Source organism: Paroedura picta, chromosome 4 (genome assembly GCF_049243985.1).
Source record: "Paroedura picta isolate Pp20150507F chromosome 4, Ppicta_v3.0, whole genome shotgun sequence".
NCBI classification, from domain to species: Eukaryota; Metazoa; Chordata; class Lepidosauria; order Squamata; family Gekkonidae; genus Paroedura; species Paroedura picta.
Window position 1 is genome coordinate 108,921,250 of NC_135372.1, and position 13,547 is coordinate 108,934,796.

The following is a 13,547-nucleotide window of genomic DNA, read 5'->3' on the forward strand; positions in this document are numbered from 1 at the left end:
CTATACAATGAGTGGTTATTAAAAAATTGTGCTTGTTTACACCTACTGAATTACTGAGATGGAGGGAGAAAGATAACACTTCATAGTGGAAACTGCCAAATTGCTATTATAGTAATCCTGGATACTCAAATAAATTGTTTCGGCAGAGGTGGTAATTTAACAGTCGGGTTGTAAACAAATTGTAAACAGTCGGGTACTATGCCAGTTTTACTTGCAGGTGCTCAAAATCACTGAAATTGTGTCATTGGATTGTTGTTGTTGTATTTGTTTATGTTATTCACTAATTCATTCCATGTATCCCCCATGTTGTATGTAAACTGCCCTGGGCCTTATGGAAGGGCGGTATAGAAATCAAATCTTAACACCGCCCATGGTGCCACAGGCGCCACGGACTAAATAAAAGGGTAAGGGGTTCTGGGGCAGGATGTGTCCGGGATGAGGAAGGGTCCGGATTGAACCCTTCCTCCGGACAGACAATCGGAGGGACCAATCGGCAGGCGCGCAGCTCCTGCTGATGGGTCCCTCCGATTCCCAGCCCCAGCAACTGCGAGCCGTGCACAGCGCGGCTCGCAGTTGCTCCTTCGCCTCCGATGCGTCAGGCCGCCCGCAAGGGAGCCCCTGGCAGCTGCGCGGAGCGCGGCTGCCGGGGGCTTCCTGCCTGGCGGCCTGACGACACGAGAGGCGCAAAGCGCCTCTCACCGTGTCAGGCCGCCCGAGGGAGCCCCCGGCAGTTGCACGGAGCGCGGCTGCCGGGGGCTCCCTTGCCTAGTGAGGAAGAAAATGGCCGCCCCGCCGCCAGCTCCAGGTAGGCTGTGCCGCCGCCGCTGCCGGGAGGGCGGATGACCCGCCTCCGCCTCACACGGCGCCCCACAACCTCCCCGGGGCTTGGGGACCGCTTTAAATCCTGCCCGCCGCCTTAGAACGCTCCCCAAGCCCCGGGGCTTGGGGAACGTTTGGCTACATGGGGGGGAGGGGAAGCGAACCCTCCCCTAGAGCCCGCTGTATTTTTTTGACAGCGGGCTCTACTGCTAGTAAATTAATAACATGGAAGTGACACTATAACAAAGCTGCTGAACAAGAACTTGAAAACAAAAAAAATGATAATTTTAATTCACAATAAAAATTTCTGGTGCAATGTCTCTTAATATACAGAAACCACATAAATCCAGCATAGCAGCAGTTTATTACAACAGAAAAGAAACAGGAGTATCATAAACCATTAAAATTTGGTTGCAGCATCAGCTTTCATTGACTAGTACCTACTTCCTCAGATACACTACAGTGGGTTCTCCCTAGGCAGACCTATGAAGTTATTGAAAATAACAGGACCATGAAATACAAGTAGAACAGAGTAAGATATAACATTGTAAAATTCACAAGTAGTTCAGGAGACCATGCCCAAGAGTCATCATTGGCTGTTTCTCTAGTTCTGCAAAGCTGGTCAATGCCAGAAGTAATTTATGAGGCCCAAGGTTTACCAAGAAAATGACTAAGAAATCCCAAAGGTCCTACTGGAAGTCTCCCTCTGAAGTTGGTGAGGACTGTGTTTTGTTTGCTTTTTTCTGTTTATTGGATGATATGACCATATATGGTCATGTCAACCCACTCACTCCTTCCAAAATGATGGGCCTGGAGGGGATGGGAACGGGGGGTGAATGATTCCACCAACAGACCAGGTAGTGGTTTCTGCATGGTTTTGAAATCCCCTAAATAAGCTGGAAAATATTAAAGACTGATGGGATACCAAAGGAGTCAAGGTAGACTGTAGGTTTTCATAACAATTACTAAGGCTTTGCTTTCTTCTCAGTGCCATCTCCTGCAACCCCTCATTCCTCTTCCTCAGTTGGGCAGCAAAACCAAGCAAACAAGGCAGAAGATTCTGTATACTTGAGGAATTCTCCAAGTATGCAGAAAGATCTCCTGCATCAGTATTAGCTGGTGAAAGTGAACACATGAACCTGCCTTATACTGAATCAGACTGCTGGTTCATCAAGGTCAGCATTATCTAGTCAGATTAGCAGCAGCTTTCCGGGGTTTCAAGAAGAGGTCTTTCACATCACTTACAACATAGTCCTTTAACTGGAGATGTTGAAGGACTGAATCTGAGATCTTCTACATACTAAGCTGATGCTCTACCATTACGTCACAGCCCCTAGCCAGCCATGGGTACATTCCCATCCTTGAGAGCCAGTTTGGTGTAGCGGTTAGGAGTGTGGACTTCTAATCTGGCATGCCAGGTTCGATTCTGTGCTCTCCCACATGCAACCAGCTGGGTGACCTTGGGCTAGCCACGGCACTAATAAAACTGTTCTGACCGGGCAGTGATATCAGGGCTCTCTCAGCCTCACCTACCCCACAGGGTGTCTGTTGTGGGGAGAGGAATGGGAAGGCAACTGTAAGCCGCTTTGAGCCTCCTCCGGGTAGGGAAAAGTGGCACATAAGAACCAACTCTTCTTCTTCTTCTTCTTAAGAAAGCTGAGATTATAACTTCATCATAGAGGAGTGATTTTTTTTTAATGGAGGGCAGACCGAGAACAAAATTGTTCAGAATCATCTGCTGGGAATTTATTCCCACACAAGACTTTCCCTACACTATTTCTTATTGCCACGTACATCCAGATCAGACAGTTTTCAAACTGGACCCTTCCTAGATCTCAACACCACTGTCTGCTGATGTAAGCTACTCGACTTGTTGAAAACCTACAGAGCAAGCAGTACTGTGCTTGGCTCTATCCCCAGTTCCCCGCTGCTCCCAATTAACACTCACTGATATTCAAGAATTTCTAATATGAGCTTCATTCTTTTCCAAGGAACACACAATTGCATAGTCTTCCTACTTGATCCAATTATTTATATCCTTCAGCATAGAAACACATTAAGATGTTCCATATAATAGTGGAATTTCTAGGAAAAGGCAATTTGGTATTTGTTGTGAAATGTTATATCCAATAATAAGATCTTTTTTTCAACATTCAGCTCAAATGGCTAGGCAACTCAGCATTTATTAAACTAAAAGGCAGCTTGAAACAAGAAGAGGCCAGATTCACATCTGCCCACATTCCATATTGAAATGCAGATGGTAGCTACTAACTTGGATGGCCATGTACTTCAAAGTCAATCTACTGGTCTGTTGAAACATTGTGGAAAAATCTGGGAACAGCCCTGTGAAACCAATATAAAAATGCTTCTCTCATCTAGAGAGAGGTTTTATGAAAAAGGTTGCAAGTCCCATGCATATTTGTAAGTACCTCGGAATACTAAGTTACTTTCAATTTACTACAAATGGGATCAAGCTGCAAAACTACCATCAGTGTAGGTTTTGTCAAACAACTAGCACAGACTTTTTCAACCAGGGTTTCATGATGGCACTGGAAGGGTTTCCCAAATGGCTGGGAGTTAATTTTTAATATATTTTTAAAATCTGTTAAACACTGATTAGGTGATATGACCATATATGGTCATGTCAACCCACCCACCCCTAGTGGCCAATGATGGGCCTGGAGAGAGTGGGAAGAGGAGGGGCCCCAGGTGGGCATGTACACAGCTATGCTTCTCAACCATATTCTGCATGATTGTGTCTCTTCTGGGGTTTCTCAAAGCCTGAAGAATGTTGCAGGGGCTTCTCAATGGTAAAGTTGAGAGGCTGATCTAGCACATAATTTGACAGACCATACAGACTTCCTCTGTAAGAGATTGACACTTACAATACAATAACATCTATTCTCATTTACTCCAGTTTTATTAGATTCCAGTTAATTCAAGCTCACAGGATGGAGGCAAATATCCACCACACATAAGTTGCAAATTGCTTGAAGAAAAATGCTCTTCCCCTTTAAGAGAGGATTAATTGGATATTATTTAGCAGGTGATGCTACTTACTTCCATGCTATGAAAAGTTTCACCTGCCTATTTCCACACATTAAACCCTGCATGATGTTTTTCTTGAGGCCTCTTTGGACCTCTAGACTTACAGAACCAATGTAATTGACTTGTTGCTAGTACAGTTTGTCACTATCTTGCATCCTAATATCTCTCAGACTTTTGCAAGGATGAAATGGGAGACCTGACCTTATGAATTCCATCAGAAGCAGAAGACAATTTAAGTCCAGCCTGGTGGGAGGAGTTTCTGCCTGAGGGCGGCCCCTGTTGAACCTTCATTATCCTCCATTCTGTGTCTGGCTACCAGTTGTGGACATTTAATTGCAAGGTTTATAGGGGCATTAGAGATAGGTGTATTAATTGGCATTAATGTTTTTTTTAACTTTGTATGGGCTTTTAAATCTTACTGATGTGAGCTGCCCCGAGACCATCTGGAGAAGGGCAGCATATAAATAAGTTACTGGCAAAATTCTTGGGCCCATTCCGCAGTCATAGGATAATGCACTTTAAATGGGCTTTGGCAGCTGGATTTTCCTGTGCAGAACAGGAAAATCTACTTCTAAATTTCATTGAAAGTGCATTATTTATTGTGTGCAGAATAGGCCTTGGTTGGCTTCTGCCATAGCAGACCCCCCATTCCATTTCCCACTGTCCCCATAAGTGCAAAAAGATTGGAAACTGGAAGCAACTGCTGCAAGCCACTTTCAAAAACTATATTTGGTTGAGAAATAGACTTCAAAGGCAAGAGGCTATTATGACTCTCCCCTCCCCTCCAAGGCCTCCTCATCCACCCCTGGATGCTATATTGAGCACACTGAATAATTAACAGAATACAACAAAAAAAATCTCTGTACATGGATTTAGCGTTTATTTTTCTTGAGTCTCCAGCACAGTTTAGCACATCAGATTCCCAGGGTTTCTGAACATAATCCTGACTCCCTTCCATTGTCTTAATTGTTATTATCTGCAAAGATTTTCAAAGCTTATATTGTTTCCTACTTCTCCCTGTTCTGGACTCTAGGTATCTTCAAAACTTCAGAATCCATTTTTCCATCCCAAAATTTATTCTCTCTGATCTTATGCTTAGAAATCTTCTCCCTGAGAGGTCTCAAGTTCCAAAATAAATCTTCCTCATCTCGGAGCCCTTCCATCTTCACCACATGCAGTCCACCACAGAAGCTCCCCTTCTGTCAGTTGTTCTTCTCCAAGCATATATAGTTAAGCTATTACTCTATCAAGCCCAACACTATTCTGACAGAAATCAATCCTGAGTTCTCAGCTACAGAGATACTAAGAATTTAATATTGGAGCTCTGGCCCTTCCCATCTCTTCTCTCTACATCCTATCATACATCCTGTTCTTCCAACTACTTCCCTCTAAACTGTGCCACACTTAAAAAATTGCAAATAAAGTATCTCAATGGTGCCATTTCTATTTATCTTTGAGTTACTAATAGTATACTTCTAGCAATCCACTTAAGTGGTTGTACATTGAAGCAGCAGTTTCAAATTTCAGCAAGTTGCTTGAAAAAGAAGGAAAAAAGAACCCTCATATTTACTGTACCATACTGTTGACTGGCCATATGCCATTACACTTTGGCTATGACTGTTATGTATCACCTAACAATCATATTAAAATATATGTTGTGTTAAAATTTAATCAACTAGTTAAACCACCAAATTTCCACATTTAAACAGCTGTTCAATATCTTAAGTGATTTTGCTCTTCAAGGCTACAAATAGAACTGTAGTAGTGCAATTATGTACCCTTCTTCTTGCATACCTCTTAAACTTTCAGATTGGGAAAAGCAGTATGTGCAATTACAATAGCATTAGGATGTTTATGGCATCAAGCTTTGACCAGCTTGTCACCCAGGATCTACTACTATTAATTATTTCCTGAAAAGCAGCTAAATTGAACACAAGGAATACTCTTTTCCTAATGTTTTTCATCTCATCTTCAGCATTATCTTAACACTTGCAAGTAGCTGTTTTTCTTCCAACTCCATTTTCAGCATCTCTTACTTCACTGAAATCATTTCACACATTAAATATTACTTAAACATACTATAAAGTGTTGGGCTAAGATCTGGGACAGCCAGATTCATATCCCTACTCTAATATAGAAGCTTTTGGGTGATCTTGGGCCACCCTAACCTACCTAAGAGGGCTTTTGTTGTGGGGATTTTGAATGGAGCAGAATGATATTATATTGTAAGCCACTTGGGGTTTCTATTGATGAGACAAGCAAGTTATAAAAATGAACAAACAATACAAAGAAACATAGAATCATAGAGTTGGAGGGGGCCATACAGGCCATTCTAGTCCAACCCCCTGCTCAACGCAGGATCAGCCCAAAGCATCCTAAAGCATTCCAACCTTTGCTTGAAGACCCAGTGAGGGGGGACTCACCACCTCCTTAGGCAGCCTATTCCACTGCTGAACTACTCTGACTGTGAAAAATTTTTCCCTGATATCTAGCCTATATCGTTGTACTTGTAGTTTAAACCCATTACTGTGTGTCCTTTCCTCTGCAGCCAATGGGAACAGCATCCTGCCCTCCTCCAAATGACAACCTTTCAAATACTTAAAGAGGGCTATCATGTCCCCTCTCAACCTCTTTTTCTCCAGGCTGAACATTCCCAAGTCCCTCAACCTATCTTCATATGGCTTGGTCCCTTGGCCCCAGATCATCCTCATCACTCTCCTCTGTACCCTTTCAATTTTATCTACGTCCTTCTTGAAGTGAGGCCTCCAGAACTGCACACAGTACTCCAGGTGTGGTCTGACCAGTGCCTTATACAATAGGACTATGACATCTTGTGATTTTGATGTGATGCCCCTGTTGATATAGCCCAAAATGGCATTTGCCTTTTTTACCGCTGCATCACACTGCCTGCTCATGTTTAGTTTACAATCCACAAGTACCCCAAGGTGTCGTTCACACACAGTATATCCCCCATCCAGTAGGCATGCTTTACATTTTTCTGACACAGATGCAGAACTTTACACTTATCTTTATTAAATTGCGTCTTGTTCTCATTTGCCCATTTTTCCATTGTGTTCAGATCTCATTGAACTCTGTCTCTATCTTCTGGAGTAGCGATCCCCAACCTGTGGGCCGCGGACCACATGTGGTCATTCGACTAATTGGAGGTGGGCCCTGAAGGACGCCTTCTCCCCCCCCCCCCCGGCCCTTTACAACACACTTCATTGTTGTGGCGTGTCTGTATCTTATTTTGAAGGGATGTTTAAACATTACCATAGTGATCAGAGAGCGCTAGGGCAGAGACGACTGAAGATGGCGCCGTACTAGCCGGGCTTGTGCCGGGCTCTTAAGCCATGCTGAGGGTCAGGAGCAAATGCACCTGGCAGACCTGAGCAGATACGCAAATCTTGCTCGCCGGTCGCCCCAGGAACCGGGAACAGCATCCTGAGGGTCCTACAGATCCGTGGAGACTGAGTTCTCCGGATCGCCGCGGCATGTGCTCAAGGTCATGATGGCGCCCTTGTCATAAATAACTTTCTAAGCTTGAAATGACCAGCTGACCCTACATTCTTCCCAGATCATCTTTTACCAGACTGACAGGAGCCAGAGTCTGCAACAGTAAAGACTGTGAGTTTTCTGGTTTTTCCTTTTTTTCCCCCCACAAGCTCTTCCCCCCCTCCTCAATCAATTTACAAGTGAATCCTTTCGTTGAGTGGGAGGCCCCCAGCTAAATACTCTCATTAATCAAACAAAGAGAGAGCTTAAAGAAAAGAGAGACTTTAAAGATTTGTTGGAGAGAGTTCAGTTGGGGACGCTGACTTGATACGGAGATCGAAAAACTGATAATTTTGGATCGCTCGAGCTCCCGCGAGACTTCACGAGACTTTCTGTTTATAATCTGTGACTGCCTAGAACTATGGAAAAATTAACTAAGGCACAGCTTTTCCATTTGTTATGCGAAGGGAACTCAAAGATACTGAAAGCAGTCAACAAGGTGGAAAAGGAAATCCAAAAGACTAAGAAAGAGCTTTTAGACAGAACCGACGGTTTGAAAAAAACAGCTGATGAAAACACAACTCAGCCAACAATATATCAAACGAGAATTCAATGTCCGGAAGTGAATCAACAGGAGGGGGAGAGTGCTAGGGACGTAAAAATCAAAAGCACCTTGGAAGAACTTGGGAAAACAGATTTAAGGAAGGAAAGCACCGAAAACCTGGAAGTCTATTTAGAGCAGGAAGTGATTTGGATCAACAAAATAAACAGAGTCTATTCAAAGGCGACAGCACGCAGGAAGCTATCAGGAGATATCTCTGTGCGACTAGAGGAAGAGATCCGGATTGACAAAGTATACAGAGCCTACTTATAGGCGACTGCAAGCAAGAATCAAGCAAGAGACTTCTTTGGCCCTGACAGAAAGGCAACCAGAAATACTCTATGCAGGAACTATCAGGCGACATTATGGAAAAGAACACAATTTCATTTTCTGCGACCACCTGAAGAATGTGATGAACAGTGGAGCACTCTCTTGGTTTCCTGTGGGAAAGACAGCAGCAGTAACTCTTCGGTCAGGGCCAATATATGAAGGGAACTGACTTTATATTACCTAAAACAATAATAGAATATATTCTTATAATAGATTATATTCTCATATGTATCAACAATTACTCTGCTAAGAAAGATGGTAATAACTTCTAGATCAGGATCAATATGTGATGGGAACTGAATATGTATGCTAATATGTATGCTAAAAGAGAATGGTAAACTATACTTCATATGTATTAACAAGACAGCATATGTATTAACAAGACAAAATACAGTATTCCAGCAGCTATCATGCTCTGCCTGTCAGGAACATATTAACATTGGTCTTGACAATTCTTAACTGCTGACTTTATTTACATGTCATATTTTAAGTGCTGGTGCTTACCTTTAAAGCTCTTCAAGATTTGGGACCACACAGGTTAAAAACGACCTCTTCCACTATGAACCTGCATAGCCCAGGTCCTTTTATCACCATTCTGTTGTTATGATTGGCCTCCCAGAAGAGGTGAGCCAAGCACTTACTTTTGGGACCACAAGATTTTACATCCAAATTATTTAATATACTTTATGGGAGAGTTCAAATGCGCTCTGGGCTTACCTGTTTCTCAATTAATTCAACATTAATATATTTGTATTTTATCTGTTGTTATTGTTACCTGCCTTGGGATCCCAACTGTTTGATGCAAGGAAGTAAAATATCAAATTATATAATTCTGACAACTTTTGAATATACGTGTGTTTTCATAAAACCCTTTAAAATGCTTAGCACAGTATATGGCAAAATGAAACAATGAAGCTTCATTATACAATAGCAAATTGAAAGTGGCATTGGTATTATATGAACTGAGATTTTTCTAAATAATATACTAAAATAAAGTGATCCACCTTGATGTATTAAAGAAGGTGCCCTTTAAAACACAGTTTCAATCAAGATTGGCACACTTGTGCTACTTTTGTGATATCACTATTATTAGAGAAGCTCTATTAGAGAGGTTCTAGTTTTTTCCACTGTATGTCAATTCTAGCACATTTGAGATAACTGTACAAAAAGTTTTCAAGTTGACATACCAAGAAAAGTAGAATAATAGATGGCAAAACTATTATGTGCTTGCAACGTACAAGCATTGGCATTATTCCAGATTGACCTGTCCCTTTTACAATTAACTTCTGAAAGTAAGATATCGATGGAATCTTTATTCAACTGGAAGAGGGAAGGAATAAGAAAAACAACAAACCAGAATGGCTAGAGATTATTTAATTCACATTAACACTCTTGCTAGTTGCCTATTAGAATATACATATAAAGTTTCAAAATTGTGACCGTAGGTAGAACAAAAATTCTTGGCCATACAAGGGTACTCCTAAAGCACATGTTTGCATTTTCTTGGCACTATCTTTGATCATGCTGCCATTATGACATTCACTGAATTCACTACTCAAGAAGTTCAATCAACTCCAATTCCTACTGGGTTACCATTCATGTTACAGTAACATGAAGCATGAGTTATTTACATGGACATCTTTCATTCTGAAGTCAAGGAATTTACAGTCCATACTCCCTGGTCTAAAAAAAAAATCTAGTATAATACTACAGTATTCTAGAAAAGTAATAGTGCCCCACTTCTGTCTCACTTATCAAAATGAAGATATTTAAGTCAATTTTAAATTCTAGGCACCACACATTAGCTCATTCACACCAGGTAACTACTATAGTTAATGTGACTGTATGAGACTCAGAACAGGAATCTGAACTTCCCGGTCAAACTTTTCTAGGTACCAACTAGGTTTTCTTCACTGTTTAACAATAAATGGTTGGCATTACTCCCCCACCCTTTAGACAGATATTTTAAATAGTTATGTTAGTCTCTTGTAGCAAAGTGGACTCTTCTAGCACACTCTTAAGATTTTATTCTGGCAAAAGTTCACATGGACTAGTGGATCCTATTAGGAAAATATTTATATGGGGTTATGGAAGGGAAAATGTAACATCAGGGTTACGGAGCAGTGAAATGCAAGAAGTTAAGGTGAAATGTAGTTATGTAAAATTCAAATGTAATCAAGTGAAATACAAAAACTACTATTTTGCTTTGCTATACTAATAAATACCATAAATGGCTGTGGGGTACAGGTTTTACCAAGACTACAATGTACTCTGATGACTTATATCCCAGCCATTTCAGAGACATTTGCAGTAATGACAGACATGTCACAACGAGACTCAGTGTTTTGGAAACAATGGGAATCTCTAATAAGCAATTCCAAAACTTAATATGCAGTTCTCTTAAAATTACAGATTCACTAAAAGCAATCAATTGGCTTGGAAATGAAGACAACTAAAATATGATAGGTACAACTTATCCTAAATGGATTTTTAAGCACAATAATTTCAAGAATTACCTATGACACATTTATTTTAAAAACATTCAACAAATACGGTCTTACCTTATACAAAAGTTCTAGAAGTGTGTATAGCAGCATGTACAGCTGCTGTTCAAGACAAGAATGCAAGATTCCCATGCAAAGTTCCTATTCACTTAGTTATGCTTAGACAATTTCCTTACAGGCAACTGCAAAGCTGCTGAAACTATGTAACAGTGAAAGAATAAACTTCGGATGTTCAAGACTAACAGCAAAAAATTTGAAACAATAGTTATGAAAGGGCTATATTCTATGATAAAAACGGACAGTAACCTAAGATGAAAACAATTATCACTACTGCCAAACAGGTTTTGAAGAACTGTCAGCCTGAATAAAGAAAAAACCCTGGGACAGTCTGATTACTTGACACATCAAGATAAACAGATTACAGATTAAACTAAATGAGAAACTGATAAGGGCACAGTGTCAGGGTGAACTTCAGAGCACCCAGCATCAGGGTAAACTTGACAAGGGGGCAGACGGGTCATCATGCATATCTGAAAGAAGACACAGTACCAGCAGCTAATAAAGAAATGCCACTAAGATGAAAATATAAAAGTGAGTGCTCCAACCGGTCCTGAGGCGGCGTAGATTTCTATCATGGCTGTCAGTTAGCAGAGTGGCAGGTGTCAAGGTAGAGGCCGTCGACAGGTGCGACACAACCCTCCACTTCAGCCCACTACTTGCCGCCGAAAGCTCCATGCCCCAACCGACCAAATGCGACCGACTTAACGGTCTGCCTGGCTGGGCCCGCCATCCTGCCACCCCTCCTGGGAACCTCCATTTGACCTCTTGGAGGAGAGGCTCAAGGAAAGGGCGGGAGGGGGAGGCGGGCTCCCCAGCCCGGGTCACGGCGGGCTTGCAAGGCGCCAAGTCAAGGAAGAGCCCGACCAGGCTGCGTAGGCCAAGGCCGGAGTCCCGCGGCTGCCCAGACCCCTGCCCCGCCGCTCACCTCGCTTGCTGGGCCGCCCGCCGGCGGCGTCCCCGGAGCTTCCCCGCCGGCCCTTGCGCGGCTTGTCTCCCGAGGAGCGGCCGGGCTCCGAGCCGCTGCTGTCCGGGTGGTGCCGGTGCCGGTGGTGGTGCCGGCGGCGCTCGCAGCGCGGGGCCTGCGGGGGGAGGCTGAGGGGGGAGAAGGTGAAGAGGCCGGCTGTGGAGGGAGGGGCGGCGGGGACGGCCGGGAGGCCGGGGACGGCGGCCGGAGGCAGCGGCTCCGCCTGACCGGGCCCCGCCACGAGCGGCTGCTGGTTCAGTTTGGCCCTCTTACACCCCGCCGGCTCCCCGGGAGGGCCCTTCCGCTTCCTCCCTCCTCCCCTCGGCCGACCGGGCCGGTCCCCGAGGGGGAGCGGGGGCGTCTCTTCCGCGCCCCGGGACACGGCGCGCACTGCAGCGACCTGCGTAGCCATTTCACCGTCTCCCTCACACACATTTAAATGGCCCGAGCGCCAGCAACCACAGCGCAGGCGTCTCCGGAGGCGCTCTGGGAACTGTAGTCCAGACTGGCACGCCGGGAGCCGTAGTTTTGCGCGAGTTGGCGCATGCCCGTCTGCGCACGGCTTGCTGGGAAGAGAGGTTTGAGCTCAGGAACAGAGTAGTCCTCGGGGGAGAGGAGCGTGCGGAAAGTCACGCAGTACGACTTAGTCACGTGGTCCACCCACGCGCCTGGGAAAGCGGAGGCGGGAAGCGACAGCTCTGCCGTGAAGTGGGCGGGGAAATGCGCTTTCCAGGGCTTAATTTGGAGCTCGTCGGGGATCAGCCCAGAAGCCTGTTTTCGATGCTATTTTTCAGTCCTCGGAAATGCTTCTGAATGTTAACCGCACGAGGGAAGGGTCTATTTTTTTATTGGGGGGTTATTCATCTATGTAGGTGTTTTTTATTATTGTAAGCCGCCACGAGTCCCTGGAGAGTGGCGGGATATAAATCCAAAAATTAATTTAAAAATAAAAACGTGCAGAGTGGGTTTCCACCGATATTATATAATCGCCGTTTCCTTCCCGCCGCTCCTTCTCTGTCGATAAAGTGTCAGACCTTTTTATTTCAACCGTTCTTTATTTTCTCTTCCCTCCAGCGCCGTCTTTTAGGTCAGACTTCATTAAAAATGCTATTTGCATTTCACTGAAGAAACGTTACTAAGGGGAATATAGGCAACATAAAAACGTTCGGATAATTTCCTAAGACGTTGACAAGATGACTCACTTGCTGATTTGAGATTTGGCCCTGGTACTGGGGAGGAAAAATCCAGCGTGCAGCCGCGTCCTTAGGGCAAGACTACCAGCAACAAGTGTGCAAAACAAAAAGGTTAAGCTTTTCGCCTCAGGATAAACACATTCTTGCAAGAGGCAGGACTGTGCTGCTCGGATTGTCTGTAATTACAGACTTCCTGGTCCTGTGGAATATAAATTGGTCCAGAGAGTTTTGAAAGTGATCCTTACTACTAGTGATAGGTAATTTTTGACCCTCAAACATAGTACTGAATATAGATATCTGGGAATAGATGTTTTGAAAGTGTCATTCGCAGAGTGGTGCATTTGGTGCATATTTTAAAGTTCTGCCCTAGTTATCTCTGCGAGCACTGCAGAGCTATCCTTTCAGCCTGAAGCTGTAGTTATTCAGCTCAGGTCGGCTCCTTTCCCTGAGCACAAGCCTTTCTTTTTCATGATAGATGAAACCTCTGCCAATTGCATGGCTCAGCTGCTTCTCAGATGGCTCCAGAAAGCTTT

The 13,547-nt window shown here is 43.8% G+C and overlaps 1 protein-coding gene across 1 annotated transcript in view; it reads right to left on the reverse strand.

Moving 5' to 3' along the window:
* The window catches only part of RSBN1 (round spermatid basic protein 1), a 32,511-nt gene extending 20,187 nt beyond the window's left edge, over positions 1 to 12,324 (reverse strand). The window contains exon 1 of the mRNA XM_077334939.1: positions 11,783 to 12,324. Coding sequence (XP_077191054.1) covers positions 11,783 to 12,233 — 451 coding nt within the window. The 5' untranslated portion in view covers positions 12,234 to 12,324. The remainder of the gene's footprint in view (positions 1 to 11,782) is intronic.
* Between the last annotated feature and the right edge of the window lie 1,223 nt (positions 12,325 to 13,547).